Source organism: Chiloscyllium plagiosum, unplaced genomic scaffold (genome assembly GCF_037043375.1).
Source record: "Chiloscyllium plagiosum isolate Xiang-an unplaced genomic scaffold, Cpla_swu_hap1 HiC_scaffold_1, whole genome shotgun sequence".
Lineage (NCBI taxonomy): Eukaryota > Metazoa > Chordata > Chondrichthyes > Orectolobiformes > Hemiscylliidae > Chiloscyllium > Chiloscyllium plagiosum.
This window is the reverse complement of record NW_028270139.1, coordinates 167,528,203-167,548,157: the sequence shown is the minus strand read 5'-3', so window position 1 is coordinate 167,548,157 and position 19,955 is coordinate 167,528,203. Positions and strand designations below refer to the sequence as shown.

The 19,955-nt window shown below is 43.3% G+C and overlaps 1 protein-coding gene across 1 annotated transcript in view; it reads right to left on the bottom strand.

Moving 5' to 3' along the window:
- Window positions 1–8,107: 8,107 nt before the first annotated feature.
- The window catches only part of LOC148152262 (retinol dehydrogenase 11-like), a 51,617-nt gene continuing 39,769 nt past the window's right edge, over window positions 8,108–19,955 (bottom strand). The window contains exons 5-7 of the mRNA XM_087985181.1: window positions 18,795–18,986; window positions 12,597–12,706; window positions 8,108–8,384 (exon numbers count right to left, since the gene is read on the bottom strand). Coding sequence (XP_087841307.1) covers window positions 8,178–8,384; window positions 12,597–12,706; window positions 18,795–18,986 — 509 coding nt within the window. The 3' untranslated portion in view covers window positions 8,108–8,177. The remainder of the gene's footprint in view (window positions 8,385–12,596; window positions 12,707–18,794; window positions 18,987–19,955) is intronic.

Genomic DNA, 19,955 nt, shown 5'->3' with positions numbered 1-19,955 from the left:
CTAGAGCTCAGTGACCAGTGGTGTTCTGTAGGGATCAGTTCTGGGACCTCTGCCCATTGTGATTTTTATAAATGACTTGGATGAGGAAGTGTAAGGGTGAGTTAGTAAGTTTGTTGATGACACTAAGATTGGTGGAATTGTGGGTAGTGTGGAGGGCTGTTGTAGGTTGCAACGGGACATTGACAGGATGCAGAGCTGGGCTGAGAAGTGGCAGATGGCATTCAACCTGGAAAAGTGTGAAGTAATTCATTTTGGAAGGTCAAATTTGAATGCAGCTTACAGGGTTAAAGGCAGGATTCTTGGCAGTGTGGAGAAATAGAGGGATGGTGGGTTCCACATCCATAGATCCTTGACAGTTGCCACTCAAGTTGATAGGGTTATTAAGCAGGCATATCATGTGCTAGCTTTCATTAGCAGGGGGATTGAGTTTAAGAGCTGTGAGATTATATTGCAGCTGTATATAGCCCTGGTTAGACCACATTTGGAATATTGTGTACGGTTCTGATTACTGGTCCCCCATAGAAAAGATGTGGAAGCTTCAGAGAGGGTGCAGAAGAGATTTACCAGGATGCTGCCTGGACTGGAGGGCATGTCTTATGAAGAAAGGTTGAGGGAGCTAGGGCTTTCCTCATTGGAGCGAAGAAGGATGAGAGGTGACTTGAAGGAGGTGTACAAAATGATGAGGCAGAGAGAGAGTGGATAGCCAGAGACTTTTTCCAAGACAGAAATAGTTATTACAAGGGGGCATCATTTTAAGGTGATTGGAGGTAGGTTTAGGGGAAATATCGAGGGCCGAAGGGCCTGTACTGCGCTGTAATGTCAGAGGTAGGTCCTTACACAGAGAGTGGTGGGTGTGTGGAATGCAATGCCAGCTGTAGTAGTAGAGTCAGAGACATTGGTGACATTTAAGCTACTCTTGGATAGGCACATGGAAGATAGGAGAAAAGGAGGACTGCAGGTAGTACAATGTAGGTTCGTTTCATCTTAAAGTAGGATGAAAGGCTGGCACAGCATCGAGGGCCGAAGGGCCTGTACTGTGCTGCACTCTTCTATGTTCCATGAGAGCCAGCATTGTCAATTAAGCACAAAGGCTCAGGTATTTCATTCGGCTGTAGGCGCTAGTTGTTTGGGCTCTCAGCCAAATATACCTCATTCAGTTCTGAACTACTGCCAGACCTGCTGAGTTTCTCTTGCACGTTCTGTTTTGATTTCAGCTCTCCACAGTATTTTCATTAGAATATATTAAGGAGTTTGGCTGAGAGCCCAGACAGCTATGAGGTGAACGTATTTAGACAAAGCAGCACTTTGGTCTTGTCTGTCAAGCAATGTATATGTTTTGTAAATAGCATCTAAAATTACCAAGTTAACCGACTTGAACTGATTCAAGCTAATATACTAAAACTATTCCTGATGAAGGGCTTTTGCCCGAAACGTCGATTTCGCTGCTCCTTGGATGCTGCCTGAACTGCTGTGCTCTTCCAGCACCACTAATCCAGAATCTGGTTTCCAGCATCTGCAGTCATTGTTTTTACCTACAAGGCTGTGGTCAGGCCACATTTGGAATGTTGTGCACAGTTTTGGGCCCCATATCTTAGGAAGGCTGTACTGGCCCTGGAGTTCAGAGGAGGTTCACAAGAATGGTTCCAGAAATGAACAATTTAACATATGAGGAACTTTTGAGAACTCTGGGTCTATACTCGATGGAGTTTAGAAGGATGGGGGTCATCTAATTGGAACTTACAGAATACTGAACAGCCTGGACAGAGTAGATGTTGAGAAGATATTTCCATTGGCAGGAAAGACTAGGACCCGAGTGCACAGCCTTAGAGTAAAGGGAAGACCCTCTAGAATGGAGATAAGGAGAAACGTCTTCAGCCAGAGAGTGGGGAGTCTGTGGAAATCACTGCCACAGAAGGCTGTGGAGGCCAGGTCATTGAGTATATTTAAGACAGAGATAGATAGGTCCTTGATTATCAAGGGGATAAAGGGTAATGAGGAGAATGGGTTTGAGAAACTTATCAGCCATGATTGGCAGAGCAGACTTGATGGGCTGAATGGCCTAATTTCTGCTCCTACGTCTTATGGTCTTCTGGTAACCCACGTCAGCTTACACTTCACTGGGGTAAGGCTGCAGAGCTATATTATGATGTCCTTATTGAGTTCCAACTTGCATACAGAACTTAATCACAACTTGGGGGCTGCTTTTAAATGTAGAACGGGGTGTCTGTTTGTACTGGTGAGAAACGAACAGAGCAGAAGAAGAGTTCTGACAGAGATTCATACAGCAGTTGAAATGTTATCTCTGTTTCTGTCTACACAGATGCTGACAGACCAGTCGAGTTTCTCCAGCACTTTGTGATTTGTTTTACATCTCCAGCATTGGCACAGTATTTTGAAGAGGTTTTCCATTGTCTTTGAAAGGTCTCTGACTTATCCAATTCACAACTTACAGCCTCTGCTAAAGAAAGTGGAAGCTGTTTTTCTCAGCTTTGAAGTGGATTACTGCAAATAATTGTGTGACAATACTACAGCTTTTAAAGGTGTACTTTGTCCCTTTTTTATAAGAAGGGTTGAGACAGAGGTGATGTGTGATCTACTCACAGCCAATAAAGTAAACAGCTTGTGAGGCTATGCATTATTTAAATGCTGGAACAATAGAAGCAGCCTGAATGGGTGTGGTCATGCACCCACAGAACCAGGATTTTTAGTTTTAGCTTTCAGCTGTTGCTGGGGTCTTGAAGCTGGATGTGGAAGCTCTTACACCTGTCTGTTACAGCTAAAAGCTGGGATTCTCTGGCTGCTGCTAGAATTATATATGAGACAATCTATTTTACTGAATTTGCCTTTGCTAAGGGTGTGTTTATAGGATTTACTTTATTGGAACAGTTAATTATTAGGAGTTAGTATATATACTACTATATATACTACTTTGTTAAACATTTCAATAGAGTTACAGTTAAGTCAGTTCTTTTATTTTGTCTATATTTTAACGGTCGTGTAAAAATAAAGTGTGTTTTGCTTGACATCGAGTAGTTTGACCAATCGAATTGCAGCTGGACCACAGCACCTGACCCTCACCTTTAAAATAAGAAAAAGTTAGGGTCTAGGCTATCTTCTTAATATCTTTTAAGGGAGTTTGGTCTGGTCTTGAGAGCGAGTTGTTTGGATGATGCAGACCTGCGGTTTTCTCTCTGTTGTGGAGGTGTCAGTGTTGGACTGGGGTGGACAAAGTTAAAAGTCACACAACACCAGGTTATAGTCCAACAGGTTTATTTGGAAGCACTAGCTTTTGGAGCGACGCTTCTTCATCAGGTAGCTGTGGGACCGGATCATAAGACACAGAATTTATAGCAAAAGATTACAGTGTCATGCAACTGAAATGATATATTGAGCAAACCTTGATTGATGTTAAGTCTTTACCTTTTAAAATGGGTTGCAGGTTTCGGTTCATTAACATGTAATTCCCAAAACTTCTTTTAAGTCACATTCTCGAGATAACTTAAGGTTTTTTAAAAAAAAGGTGACCTCTCAGCTCAGGCAATGCATTAAAGGTGTATGGTTAGAGTCTGTCTGTGTCCCAATCTTAGTCAGACTGGTTCTATTTCCCAAGTAAGAATTTATAAAATGTTTTATATGGATTGACTGCTTGCACATTATGTGCTTTTTGAGCAAAATAGAATGTATCTGCAAATATAATTCTGTAAATGCAAATTCACCATATAGATTTATATGTGTGTGAGTGCATGAGAGAGAGTGTGAGTGTGTGCGAGTGTGCATGAGACAGTGTATGTTTTGCATGTGTGCATGCTTGGTAGAGTGTGTATGTGTGAGTGTGATGAAGTATAAGCCTGTAAAAGGTGTGTGCATGGGAGTGAGTCTGGGGGCTGTATGTGTGTGTGTATGAGAAAAACTATGTGTATGAGAGAGGATGTGCGTGAGTGTGTGAGTATGTAAGAGTGTGTGTGTGTGTGAGAGAGGATGTGCGTGAGTGTGTGAGTATGTAAGAGTGTGTGTGTGTGTGAGAGAGTGTACAGTGTAGTGGGGTCACCTGTAATGGACATAACCCAAGGTCCCCATTGAGGCCATTCTGTGTGTTATGATCCTGTCACACAGCTACCTGATGAAGGAGCAGTGCTCCGTACGCTAGTGCTTCCAAATAAAACTTGGACTATAATCTGGTGTTGTATGATTTTTAATGTTTTCTCTCTAGTTTGACCTCAGTTCTCTCTGTCCTGTTCAGAGCCCAAGATCTTCAGCTACCTAACAGCCATTAACAGATTTATGAATGGGCAGAGATCCTAGTTCACAAACCAATCAGCTTCACTTGTAAACCATCCCTTGGCTCCAGTTCATCTGGGAATTCAAAGCAACACAAGCAAGATCTCTGAAGGGTATCAAATTCCTTCCTTTTAAAATGTGCACGTCTGAAACAGCTCTTTCTTAATTCAGTTCACAGTTTTAAATTGGACAAAAGTTAAAAGATGGTCTGGGTGCTGATGTATCTGGTCATATGACCATTACTCACTTTTCCATTTTTTTCTCAAACCGAATCCTTACATTTTCTTTCAACATGGGGTTATGCAATATCAAATCAAATATGGTTGTCTTATTATGTCTGAGATGGCGCTCATGCTTACTGAGGTATACCTGTGTTACACTCTGAGTAAACAAAGAACATGAACAATACAGCACAGGAACAGACTCTTCTGCCCTCCAAACCTGGAATGATCCAGCTATTATTGACTTGATAACAGTGACAAGGTTCATGTAGTCATTTATCTGAGGTGATGTTTTTTCTGTAAATCTCTGCAGAGGGAGTGAGAATAATTTGATAGGTCCTTGGAAAATCCATCACATCGCTGAGGAGTTGAATAACACCTAATTCAGTGATGTTTGTGTGTAATTGGAGACTCTAATCCTTGCACCAAGCTTCCAGGTGGTCAGGAATGGACAGACACACGAGACCTGGGCTTAGCCAATCAGTAGTTTTATTTTCCTGAGACAGATAGGCTGTACAGAATTTAACTGAGCTATGTTTCCCTGCACTTCTCAATAAATAAGCAGCAGCTGACATTATGCTAAGAAGACTGAGTTGCCACCAGAGTGAAAATGGAGGAAGATAGGGATCAGTTTATTCATTCATGCCGTAGTGATTCCTCCTGAGAAGGTGGGGGTGAGTTGCCTTCTTGAACTGCTGCAGTCCATGTGCTTTGGGTTGACCCATAATGCCCTTAGAGAGGGAATTCCAGCATTTTAACCCAGCAACATTGAAGGAACGGTGATATATTTCCAAGTCAGGATGGTGAGTGGCTTGGAGGAGAACATGCAGGGAGTGGTATTCCCATGTATCTGCTGCCCTTGTCCTTCTAGGTGGAAGTGGTCGTGTGTTTGGAAGGTGGTGTCTTGAGAATCTTTGGTGAATTTCTGCAGTGCACCTTGTAGATAGTACACACTGAGTGTCAGTGGCGGAGAGTGTAGATGTTTGTAGATGCAGGGCTAATCAAGCGGGCTACTTTGGTCTGGATGGGATCAAGCTTCTTGAGTGTTGTTAGGGCTCCACCCATCCAGGCAACTGGGGAGTATTCCATCACACTCCTGACCTGTGCCTTGGAGAGTCAGGAGGTGAGTTACTCACTGCAGGATTCCTGGCCTCTGACCATTTTTAAAAATTCATTCTCAGGATGTGTGCATCACTGGCCAGGTCAGCATTTTTTGTTCCTCCCTAATTGCCGCACAGGGCAGTTAAACGTCAATCACATTGCTGTGGGTCTGGAATCACATGTAGGTCAGACCACATAAGGATGGCAGTTTCTGTCTCTGAAGGACAGTAGTGAACCAGGCCGGTTTTTATGACAATTGCCAATGGATTCATGGTCATTATTAGTCTGTTAATTCCAGATTTTTATTGAATTTATGGCAGGACTTGAACTGGGTCCCCAGAACATTACATGCATCTCTGGGTTAATAGTTCAGCGATAATAACACGAGGTCATTGTCTCACAGGGCCTGCTCTTGTAGCCATTGTATTTATATAGCAAGTCCAATTCAGTTTCTTGATGTTGATTTGGTGGAAATGGTAACACCACTGAAGGTCAAGGGATGATGGTTAAACTCTGTCTTATTCAAAATTAAATTAAAATTCACACAACATCAGGTTATAGTCAAACAGGTTTGTTTGGAAGCACTAGCTTTCAGAGCGCTGCTCCTTCATCAGGTGATTGTGGAGTATAAGATCAAAAGACACAAAATTTATAACAAAAGATTATAGTGTCAAAAGATTATAGAAGTCAAAATGATATATTGAACAAACCTGGATTGTTAAGTTTTCATCTTTGAGAATGTGTTGCAAGTTTCAGTTCATTAATATGTAAATCCCAGAACTTGCTTTAATTCACATTCTCAAGATAACTTAAGGTTTTATAAACTAAAAGGTAACTTCTCAGACAATGCATTAAAGGTGTGAGGTTAGAGTTTGTCTGTTTCCCAATCTTGAGTCAGACTGGTTCTATTCCCAAAGTAGGAATTTATAAAATGTTATATGGATTGACTGCCTGCAGGTTGTGTGCTTTTTGAGCAAAATAGAATGAAACTGCAAATATAATTCTGTAAATGCAAATTCACCCCATAGACTCATATGTGCATTTGTGTGTATGTGTGTGTGAGTCTGAGTGCATGTGAGAGAGTGTGTGTTTGTGTGTGTGCATGCTTGGTAGAGTGTGACAAAGTATAAGCCTGTGAGAGGGTGTGTGCATGGGTGTGAGTGTGAGGGTGTAGTGTGTGTGTCTGAGAGACAAAGAGCATCTATGGGGTGAAATTCCATTTGCAGAATATTTTGCTCAAAAAGCACACAACCTGCAGGCAGTCAATCCATGTAACATTTTATAAATTCCTAATTTGGAAATAGAACCAGTCTGACTCAAGATTGAGATACAGACAAACTCTAACCTCACACCTTTAATGCATTGTCTGACTGAGATGTGACCTTTTTTTATAAAACCATAAGTTATCTTGAGAAGGTGACTTAAAAGAAATTTTGAGATTTACATCTGAATGAACCAAAACCTGCAACCCATTATAAAAGATTGTTATGACACAAGGTAAACCCTTCTGTTAATTTAAACCAGACACAGAAAAGCTCACCTCGCTCATAATCTGTAAAACTGAGTGACAAAGAACTACCAAATCCCACTATTTAAAAAAATTAACAATTTATTATTTAACTACAAGAAAAAGAAAACATTAAACAACAACTATCTTTACTGTAAACCTCCTTTGACTTAATGATTTATCTACCTCCCACTCTACAACAATATACTGATCCGATAAAACACCTGATGAAGATTTACAAAATATTCAAATTTCAAAACCAGTCAGCTGTGTCGATTCTCCTCTGAATGTTCCACTGCAGATTTTTCTAGGTCTTGGGTCTTCTGCTACACAGATTTCATATGAACAGGTACCTTTCAGAGAGCGATTCTGCAAGCCGACTGTGTTTGTGTGTGCTCTTTGCTGCTCTGGCTAACTGCTCAAAATGCCCGATTTTTATATCCCAAGACATTCGATCGTCTCATTGGTTTGATGTCATCAAAACAATAAAATTCAAATTTGTTTCGACTTCGGTATCTTTAGGCATAATTTAAACCGATTGGTCAAATTCGAATTTGTTGTGTACCAGAGTAACAGCTCAGCTATTTGTTTCACTGCCAAATGTTACATTTTTAATTTTTTTAGCACACTCTGTGCTTGTTAAATCCTTGCCAGCTTTCACTCTCTCTTAAAGGTAGAGTACACCTACTACTTCATAACAAGATGAAAGACTTAACAGCAATCTAGGTTTGCTCAATATATTGTTTTAATTGCATGACACTGTGATCGTTTGCTATAAATTCTGTGCCTTATGATCCTGCCCCACTAGTTACCTGATGAAAGCTAGTAATTCCAAATAAACCTGTTGGACTACAACCTGGTGTTGGGTGATTTTTAACTTTGTTAGGAATGGTCATTGTGTGGCACCTATGTGGCATGAATATTAATTGTCCATTTGTCAGCTCAATGCTAGACAGTGCCCTGGTCTTGCTGCAAAGAGAAGGAATGGAGGGCAGGGTCAGGAGGATTTTGGGGAAATGGAGATTTCTGACAGTGGGGTTAATGCCTGAGGAGATACCTGGAGGAATCATTCACATTGCATTAACTTGACTCTTGTCATTTGCAAGGCCAGTGAATGACTCACTGACTTCCCACAGCTTTTTAGCTAAAGCTTGGTCTTGTGCTGATGGACTGGGCAGAGTGAGGGAGCAGTCACTATCGATGTACTTTCCAGAGACACCATCCATTTCCTTTGATACAGCACAGTAGATGGGACTCACAGCTCCTTCCTCTGAAGACTGGAACAGAAGATCATTTCAGAATGGCAAGCAACAGAAGATCAACAAACCAAATTGCTCAAATATTGAATTCCAAACATCTTTGAGAATAGAAGTATGTATATGAGAATGGAAAGCTATATAGAGCCAAAGATCATACAGCATGGAAACAGACCCTTTGGCCCAACCAGTCCATGCCGACTATGTTTCCCAAACTGAACTTGTCCCATTTGTCAGCATTTGGCTCATATTCCTCTAAAACTTTCCTATTCATTCCCCGTCCAAATGTATTTTAAATGTTGTAATAGTATTTCTCTCCACCACTTTCTGTTAGCTCATTCCATTTACACAGCACCACCCTCTGTGTGAAAAAGTTGTCCCTCAGGTCCCTTTTAAATCTTTCTCCTCTCAGCTTATCCCAGGGAAAAAACCTTGGCTATTCACCTTATCTATGGTGCTCATGATTTTATCGATCTCTGTAAGGTCACCCCTCATCCTCCCATGCTCCAGAGGAAAAGGTCCCAGCCTATCCAGTCTCTCCTTATAACTCCAACTCTCCAGTTTCAGTCACATCCTTGTAAATCTTTTTAGCACCCTTTCCAGTTTAATATCTTTCCTATAGCAAGGCAACCACAACTGTACACAGGACTCTAAAATGTGGCCTGTCCAATGTTTTGTACAGCCGTAACATGACACCCCAACTCCTGTACTCAGTGCTCTGACCAATGAAAGCAAGCATGCTAACAGCCTTCTTCATCACCTTGAAGAAAGTGAGGACTGCAGATGCTGGAGATCAGAACTGAAAATGTGGTGTTGGAAAAGTGCAGCAGGTCAGGCAGCATCCAAGGAGCAGGAAAATCGACGTTTCGGGCATGAGCCCTTCTTCAGGAATGAGGAAAGTGTGTCCAGCAGGGATACATTTCCACCACCAGGGATATATTTCCCTCCCCTCTCCTATCAGCGTTCCGAAAAGACCACTCCCTCCATGATCCCTTGTCAGGTCCACACCCCCCACCAACCCAACCTCCACTCCCGGCACCTTCCCCTGCAACCGCAAGAAATGCAAAATTTGCGCCCACACCTCCCCCCTCACTTCCCTCCAAGGCCCCAAGGGATCCTTCCATATCCGCCACAAATTCACCTGCACCTCCACACACATCATCTATTGCATCCGCTGCACCCGATGTGGCCTCCTCTATATTGGGGAGACAGGCCGCCTACTTGCGGAACGTTTCAGAGAACACCTCTGGGACACCCGGACCAACCAACCCAACCATCCCGAGGCTCAACACTTCAACTCCCCTTCCACTGCACCAAGGACATGCAGGTCCTTGGACTCCTCCATTGCCAGACCATAGCAACACGACGGTTGGAGGAAGAGCACCTCATCTTCTGCAATAGGAACCCTCCAACCACAAGGGGTGAACTCAGATTTCTCCAGTTTCCTCATTTCCCCTCCCCCCACCTTGTCTCAGTCCCAACCCTCGAACTCAGCACCGCCTTCCTAACCTGCAATCTTCTTCCTGACCTCTCTGCCCCCACCCCCACTCCGGCCTATCACCCTCACCTTATCACCCTCACCTTAACCTCCTTCCACCTATCACATTTCCAATGCCCCTCCCCCAAGTCCCTCCTCCCTACGTTTTATCTTCCTCATTCCTGAAGAAGGGCTCATGCCCGAAATGTTGATTCTCCTGCTCCTTTGATGCTGCCTCACCTGCTGCGCTTTTCCAGCAACACATTTTCAGCTTCTTCATCACCTTGTCTACTTGCGATGGCACTTTCAAGGAACTGTGTACCTGCACCCCTAGGTTTGAAAACACTCCCCAGGACTCTACCATTCAGTGTGTAACAAAAAGCAGAAGCTGCAGAAACATGCACATTCATCAGAATTGGTAGGGCAAGGTTCGAACCCAAGCCTCATCAGAGTCTGGATAGACTGCCTTAAACTACCCGACCATGCTGCCCTGGAACGTGTGTCCACTACACTCGTGTGGAATGTGTGCAGGACAACAGAAAGGTATATATAGTGCACAGAAACTCAGACTTGCAACTCACAGCTGATGAAGTGGATGAAAGTGGAGACAATGAATGATTTCAAAAGGAAATTGCACGGGGGTCTAAAGAAAGAATCCTTCAGAGTTAGGGGCATGGAGGAACAGAAGAGAGCTGGCATAAAGCCAATGGGCTAAATGATCTCCTTCTGTGTTATAGTGAGTTCAATACTATAACTGAAAGCATAAATTTATCTAAACACTTTGTGTTGAACTAATTTCATGAGGTTTTTTTTCTTTTTTAATTATTCTTTCATGGGATGTGTGGGCATTGCTTGCAAAACCAGTATTTTCTGTCCATCCTGTGTTTTCCAGAGTCAACCACATTGCTGTGGGACTGGAATCACATGGAGGCCAGACCAGGTGAGGATGGCTGATTTCCCTAAAGGGCATTAAAGAACCAGATTACTTTTACAAGAACCAATTAGGGTATCATGGTCAATATAGCTAAAACCAAGCGACAGTTCATGGTTTATTCATTGAATTTACTCAGCTGTCATATTGGAATAGAATCAGTGTCCCGATGCCAGGGTGAGGTCCAAAACAAAATTGAGGTTTTAAGTACAGAAAAGCAGCAAAAAAACCTAATGAAGTTTTTTTTTTAAGTTCATTCACAGGGTGAGGGCATCACTAGCTAGGTAGCATTTATTACTCATCAGACTGTTCAGAGTCAACCACATTGCTGTGGGTCTGGAGTCACCTATAGGCCAGACCAGGTAAGGATGGCAGTTTCCTTCCCTAAATGAATTAGATGGGATTTTCCTGACAATTGACAATGGATTCATGTTCACCATTAGACTTTTAATCCCAGATTTTTAATTGAATTCAAATTCCACCATCTGTTATGGTGGGATTTGAACTAAGGTCCCCAGGACTTCTGGATTAACAGTTTTGTGTTTGGACTTCTCGTCCATGGCCTCCCCTATACTAGCCTTAATATCAAAGGAATGGAATTGGATAAGAGGCAAGTGGGAGTCATACTTAACCCTCATTAGACCACACTTGGAGAAATGTGAGTTGTTCTGAATATCGGAAGATTGTATTGTTTCAGTGTGGGAGAGAGCACAGAGAAATGACACCTGGATGGTTGAGTTATGAGGAGAGATTGTACAAAGGAGAATTTTACAAGAGTAGTGAGGGGGTGGGAGGCAGGAAGGTTTTCATCAGAGTTATCAAAACATTAAGGGGAATTGACAGGATGAACAGAAAATACTTCTCCTGTTCCCACGGTCAGACATTTCGGGAGTGAATTCAGGAAAGCTTTCAGCCGACAGTGGACAGTAAAGGTTTGGAACTCTCCTATGTGAGTGACAATCGCTGCGAGCCCAACTGCTTGTATAAAATCTGAAAGCAATGGATTTGTCACAGAATCAGAGAGATTTACAACACCGAAACAGGCCCTTCGACCCCTCATATTCAAACCAGTCAGAAACAACCGCCGAATGATTCTAATCCCATTTCCTGGCCCTTGGTTCATGGCCTTGTTTATCACATGATATGGAGGAGCCGGTGTTGGAGCGGGGTGGACAAAGTTAAAAATAATCATACAACACCAAGTTATAGTCCAACAGGTTTATTTGGAAGCACTAGCTTTATGAGCACATGCTCCTGTTGGACTATAACCTGGTGTTGCGTGATTTTTAACTTTGTTTATCGCAAGTGCACATCTCACTCCTTCTTCAATGTGATGAGGGTTTCTGTCTCTCCCACCCTCACAGGCAGCGAGTTCCAGATTCTCACCACCCTCTGGATGAGAAAGGTTTTCCTCACATCCCAGCTACACCTTTAATTACCACTCCCTGAATTGATCCCTCCATCAAGGGGAAAGGTTCTTCCTGTCTATCCCATGTCCCTCATAATTTTATACATCTCAAACACATCCCCTCTCGATCTCCTCTGCTCCAGTCTATCCAATCTCTCTTTCTACTACCTTTATTTAAATGGACAGGAGCCAAAGTCAAGTGACTGGGTTGACATCACAGATTGACCGTGTTCCCATGAGGTGGTGAAACAGTTCAAATGGCCCCTTCCTGTTTGTAGCTTTCGGCATGTTATGAGGATGTAAATGGTGGCACAGACATATAAGACTTCTCTTTCTGAGTTACCAACACACCGACAATGACCAGGAACTGAGTACTGCCTCTGGCCACTGCACCAGCAGCTTTCTATGAGCTCTGACCTTGAAGAAGAAGATTCCAATCAGGTTGAAGATAATCTTCAGGACTATATTGTAGTTCCGCAGAATTTCCGACATCACCACTCCTGGGTGGACAGCATTCACTGTCACTCCTGGAGGAAATCAGAGGGGGGAGCGTCAGACACAATCCCAACACAAAGCCCATTGACAAACCCAAATATCCAACATCCCCCCACCCTCCACCCCCATGGCCCCCACCAAGTCGCTGTGATTCCTACTCAACCATTCGGCTTCAGGTTACACAGACAGGCCACTCAGCCCATCATATTGATCCTAACTCACTCAAAGAAGAAAGCAAAATTATCCCCACTGCCCAACTCTCTCCATAGGGAGGGGTTAATGGTTCATGGAGGGGCTCAGCGATTCAGGGGGAGGGATTAACGGTTCATGGGATGACTGCTTTGGGAAGTTAATGCTCGGGGAGGGGGGGGGGAGGAATATTTTTATGGGGTTAACACTTCAGGGTAGTTGGAGTTAATGCTGAAAGACAATTTTCCCTGGTGGTTGGGTTTCGAGTGAGAGAATTTAGTCTCAGTTTAGGAGCGTGGAACCCACCCACGTGGGACTAAGATGAGGCAAAACAGTCTGCATTGGGGAAGCAGCTTTGGATCATTCGGGAGGCAGAGGGGATTATTGAGAAGAGTTATGAAGGTAGTTACTCCACAGCCATGTGAAGAAGATAGATGGGTTACCGTCAGGCGTAGGAAAGAGAACCAGCGGGCAGTGTGGTGGTTCCCCTCAGCAACAAGTATATCATTTTGGATACTGTTTTGGGGGGGGATGACTTACTAGGGGTAAGCAGTGGGGCACAGGTCTCTAGCGCAGAGTCTGTCCCTGTGGCGCAGAGTCTGTCCCTGTTGCTCAGAGGGGCAGGGGGAAGAGGAGCAGTGCATTAGTTATTGGGAGCTCCATAGTTAGGGGGACAGATAGGAGGTTTTCCGAGAACAAGAGTTTTCTACAGGCCTCTGAATTGTTCCAGGGATGTAGAGGATAGGATAGCAAAGATGATTCTCGATAGGAGTGAGGGTATCAGGCTCGTTGTTATGGGGGACTTTAACTTCCCCAATGTTGACTGGGAATACTATCGTGCAAGTAGTTTAGACAGGTCAGTTTTTGTTCGGTGTGTGCAGGAGGGTGCCCTGACACAGTATGTAGACAGGCCAACAAGGGAAGATGCCACATTGGATTTGGTACTGGGGAATGAACCCAGCCAGGTGTTAGATTTGGAGGTAGTTGAGCACATTGGTGATAGTGACCGCAATTCGGTTATGTTTACAATAGCAATGGGCAGGGATAGGTATATACAGCAGGGAAAGAGGTATAACTAGGGGAAAGGCAAATATGATACGATTAGGCAAGATTGAGGATGCATAGGATGGGGGAAGGAAACAGCAGGGGATAGACACACTTGAAATGTGGAGCTCATTCAAGGAACAGCTACTGCGGGTCCTTGACAAGTATATACCTATCAGGCAGGGAGGTAGTTGTCGAGAGAGGGAGCCGTGATTTACTGAAGAAGTTGAAGCTCTTGTCAAGAGAAAAAAGAAGGCTTATGTCAGAATGAGGCGTGAAGGCTCAGTCAGGGGGCTTGAGAGTTATAAGTTAGCCAGAAAAGATCTAAAGAGAGGGCTAAGAAGAGTTAGGAGGGGACATGAGAAGTTGTTGGCGGATAGGATCAAGGAAAACCCTAAAGCCTTCTATAGCTATATCAGGAATAAAAGAATAACTAAAGTAAGATTAGGGCCAAACAAAGATAGTAGTGGGAAGTTCTGTGCGGAATCTGAGGACATAGAGAAAGCGCTTAATTAATACTTTCGTCAGTATTCACATTGGAAAAGGGCAATGTTAGTGAAAATACGGAGATACGGGCTACTAGATTAGATGGGATTGCAGTTGACAAAGAGGAGGTTGTAGCAATTTTAGAAGATCTGAAAATAGATAAGACCCCTGGGCCAGATGGGATTAATCCTCAAATTCTCTGGAAAGCCAGGGAGGAGATTGCAGAGCCTTTGGCTTTGATCTTTATATCGTCATTGTCGACAGGAGTAGTGCCTGAAGACTGGAGGATAGCAAATGCTGTTCTGTTGTTTAAGAAGGGGAGTCGGGACAACCCTGTTAATTATGGGGTTGTGGGTAAGGTGTTGGAAAAGGTTAGAAGAGATAGGATTTATAATCATCTGGAAAGGAATAATTTGATTAGGGATAGTCAACATGGTTTTGTGAAGGGTAGGTCGTGCCTCACTAACCTTATTGAGTTCTTTGAGAAGGTGACAAAACAGGTGGATGAAGGTAACTGCCCTCTCATCATAACCCTTATTTCCTTCACTGTTCAAAAATCTATCTACCTTTTCCTTAAAAACATTCAACAAGGTAGCCTCAGCTGCTTCACTGGGCAGGGAATTCCACAGATTCACAACCTTTTGGGATAAGATGTTCCTCCTCAGCTCCATCCTAAATCTGCTCCCCCTTATTTTGAGGCGATACCCCCTAGTTCTAGTTTCACCCCCACCCCAGTAGAAACAACCTCCCTGCTTCTATCTTATCTATTCCCTTCATAAGTTTATTTGTTTCCATAAGATTCCCCCTCATTCTTCAAAATTCCAGTGAATGTAATCCCAGTCTACTCAGTATCTCCTCATAAGCCAACCCTCTCAACTCTGGAATCAATCTAGTGAACCTCCTCTGCACCCCCTCCAGTGCCAAAAACTTCTTGCTCAAGTAAGGAGACCAAAACTGCATGCAGTACTCCAGGTGTGGCCTCACCAATACCCTGCACATGCTGCAACATAATCTCCCTGCTTTTAAACTTAATCCCTTTAGCAATGAAGGACAAAATTCCATTTGCCTTCCTAATTATCTGCTGCACCTACAGACCAACCTTCTGTGATTCATGCACCAAGGACACCCAGCTCCCACTGCACAGCAGCATGCTGCAATTTTTCACCGTTTCAATAGTAGTCCATTTTGCTGTTATTCCTATCGAAATGGATAACTTCACATTTACCAACATTGTACTCCATCCGCTGGTCCTTTGTCCACTCAGAGAGTCGTAGAGATGTACAGCACAGAAACAGACCCTTCAGTCCAAATCATCTATGCCTAACAGATATCCTAAATTAATCTAGTCCCATTTGCTAGCACTTGGCCCATATCCCTCTAAACCCTTCCTATTCATATATCCATCCAGATGCCTTTTAAGTGCTGTATTTGTACCAGCCTACACCACTTCCTCTGGCATCTCATTCCATATGCGCACCACCTTCTGCATGAAAAAGTTGTCCCTTAGGTTCCTTTCAATCTTTCCCCTCTCACCTTAAACCTATGCCCTCTAGTTTTCCCCACCCCAGAAAAAGACATAGAACATAGAACATAGAAGAATACAGCGCAGTACAGGCCCTTTGGCCCTCGATGTTGCACCGATCCAAGCCCACCTAACATACACTAGCCCACTATCCTCCATATGCCTATCCAATGCCCGTTTAAATGCCCATAAAGAGGGAGAGTCCACCACTGCTACTGGCAGGGCATTCCATGAACTCACGACTCGCTGAGTAAAGAACCTACCCCTAACATCTGTCCTATACCTACCACCCCTTAATTTAAAGCTATGCCTCCTCGTAATAGCAGCTCATCCTGCTCCTCGGATGCTGCCTGACCAGCTTTGCTTTTCCAGCACCACACTCTCAACTCTGATCTCCAGCATCTGCAGTCCTCACTTTCTCTCTGGATTAACAGCCCAGCAATAATACCACTTGGCCTTCACCTCCCCCAAGTGAATTTGTATTGAATGAATCAATCTGAATGCCATCCCTCAGGCAATCAGAAACATCAAATTGTTTACCACACTCAGGGGCACCTCACATCCTTATTTGGAGAGGGCTACTGAACAATGTGCACCAAACTTCTCTACGAATGGATATCCAAGGACCACCCTGTCATCAACATGTCAACGCCTGGTTGGGTCCGACCGATCAGGGCGATCCAGCCCTGATCAATCTATTGGAGGACACTAAAGATCCTTCCAAAAGGCCGCAAACAACTACTGAGTATAAGAATCGCTCTGGATCAGTAGCTCAAGACCAACCACCATGAAGACAAGCAACCCCTGGGACCAACCGGGAGAGGACAACCAGACAATTATTGCCACATGGATCAAGGTCAAGATCTGGTGTGGTGAGATATGATCGTCCAGCGTTAAGGTAAAGTTCAAGATCGTTGATTTGATTTATAGTGCAAATTGTTACTTTATAGTGTATTTTGTTGTTCTAGTATTAATTGTGACAAATAAATGAATATTATTGTTTATTATAACTAAGAGTTGACTTGTAGTTCTTTTGCTGGATATGTGTTAAAACACACCATGTAGCAGGCGCAACATCTGTCATGCAAACACTTTTCAAGATGTTGCTAAGAGATTTGATCAATGCAACTATGACTGATAACTTTGTTATGCAACCATGGCCCGAGTTTAAATAAAACACAGTCCATTCTGTGATCCAGGCCATTGTGATGCAGATGAGAGGTCTGCATCAGAATGGTAAATGTACGATCAAGTGAGGGAGTATACCGCATAATTGGCGGCGGACAGTGAGCCTTTTTCCGAGGATGGTGAATATAGCACGAGGGGCATAGCTTCAAATTGAGGGGCAATAGATGTACGACAGATGTCAGAGTTAGCGTCTTTACTCGGAGAGTAGTAGGGGCACGGAACGCACTGCCTGCAACAGTTGTAGACTACCAACTTTACAGGCATCTAAATGGTCATTGGATAAACATATAGATAAGAATGCAATTGTGTAGATTAATGGGCTTCAGATTGGTTTCACAGGGCGGCGCAACATCGAGGGCCAAAGGGCCTGTACTGCGCTGTAATGTTCTATGTTCTTTGTTCTATGTTCTCTAGCTTCCACATCCTTCTCCACAGTAAACACTGATGCAAAATACTCATCCGTTAGTATCTCCCCCAACGCCTGCGGTTTCCCACGTAGGCTGCCTTGCTGATCTTTAAGGGGCCCTATTCTCTCCATAGTTACTCTTTTGTCGTAATGTATTTGTAGAATCCCTTTAAATTTTTCTTAACACTACTTTGCCAAAGCTATCTCATGTACCCTTTTTACCCTCCTGATTTCCCTCTTGAGTATACTCCTACTGCCTTTATACTCTTATAGAGTTTCACTCGATCTATCCTGTCTACACCTAACATATGCTTCCTTCTTTTTCTTAACCAAACCCTCAATTTCTTTATTCATCCAGCATTCCATATAGCTACCAGCCTCGCCCTTTACCCTGACAGGAATATACTATCTCTGGACTCTTGTTATCTCATTTCTGAAGGCTTCCCATTTTCCAGCCGTCCCTTTACCTGCAAACATCTGCCCCCAATCAGCTTCTGAAAGTTCTTGGATTAGTGGTGCTGGAAGAGCACAGCAGTTCCAGGTAGCAGCTGTGCTCTTCCAGCACCACTAATCCAAAATCTGGTTTCCAGCATCTGCAGTCATTGTTTTTACCTTTTCGAAAGTTCTTGCCTGATACCGTCAAAATTAGCCTTCCTCCAATTTAGAACTTTAACTTTTCAATCAAGTCTATGCTTTTCCATCACTATTTTAAAACTAATAGAACTATGGTCGCTGGCCCCAAAGGGCTTCCCCAGTGACACTTCAGTCCCTTGCCCTGTCTTATTTAAAGATAATCCCTTTTCCAACAGTCCTTCCTTTTCACTGGGATATATTTTTGCAGAGTGCTGTGACAAATCACTTTGAAAGTCCTCCACTGTTCCTCAACTGTCCCACCATATAGTTAGTCTTTGTTCCCAGTCTATCTTAGCCAACTCCTTCTTCATCCCATTGCAGTCTTCTTTGTTTAAGGACAGGACCCTGGTATTGGATTTTACTATCTCACCCTCCATCTGTATTTTAAATTCAACCCCATGATGTTATTATTGGGTGGCCTATAGGCTATGCCTATCAGTGAACTTTCCTATTTCTAATTTCCACCCACATTGATTTTTCTCCAATAAACCTATAACATCGCTCACAAAACTATACAATTGCACCAATAGTTTGTGCAGTCTCCTACTACATTATTCAATATGTGGCCCTTTTTGATGGGCAGTGTTGGATGTGTCAGTATATAAAAGGCCCACACCCACATCAGTCCCAGCCTTCAAAGTGCTGTTCATACCTGTGTGCTGGAGTTGCTGAGACAGTTCCATGGTAAATAATACATTCATCAGTTTGGTGTTGTTGTACATCCCATCCCTTCGGGATGTCTGCACATTCTCCCCTTTAAAATGCCTAAAGTCGACCTTCCCAGAACTGTGATTCATCGAAGAGACATTCACAATCCGGGCATTTGCAGAACGTTTCAGCAAATCTGGTGATGAATAATGATAGAGTGAAAATGATGAGTGATTGGGTGAAAATGGTCATTAAGTGAAGACGAATGATGATAAGGGAGTGAAGATGAATGACGAACGATGAATGATGTGAAGATAATGATGGATCGGAGATGATGATGATAGTCGGACGACGATGATGAGTGAGTGAAGATGAATAACGGCAGAGTGAAGATGATGATAAGCAAATATGTTCTTTGAGTGATGATTGTGATTGAGTGACAGTGATGATTGAGTGACGATGGTGATTGAGTGACGATGGTGATTGAGTGACGATGGTGATTGAGTGACGATGGTGATTGAGTGACGATGGTGATTGAGTGACGATGGTGATTGAGTGACGATGGTGATTGAGTGACGATGGTGATTGAGTGACGATGGTGATTGAGTGACGATGGTGATTGAGTGACGATGGTGATTGAGTGACGATGGTGATTGAGTGACGATGGTGATTGAGTGACGATGGTGATTGAGTGACGATGGTGATTGAGTGACGATGGTGATTGAGTGGCGATGGTGATTGAGATGATTGAGTGGCGATGGTGATTGAGTGACGATGGTGATTGAGATGATTGAGTGGCGATGGTGATTGAGTGATGATGGTGATTGAGTGACGATGGTGATTGAGTGACGATGGTGATTGAGTGATGATGATGATTGAATAGATGATTGAGTGAGGATGGTGATTGAGTAGATGATTGAGTAGATGATTGAGTAGATGATTGAGTGAAGATGGTGATTGAGTGAGGATGGTGATAGAGTGAGGATGGTGATAGAGTGAGGATGGTGATAGAGTGAGGATGGTGATTGAGTGAGGATGGTGATTGAGTGAGGATGGTGATAGAGTGAGGATGGTGATAGAGTGAGGATGGTGATAGAGTGAGGATGGTGATAGAGTGAGGATGGTGATAGAGTGAGGATGGTGATAGAGTGAGGATGGTGATAGA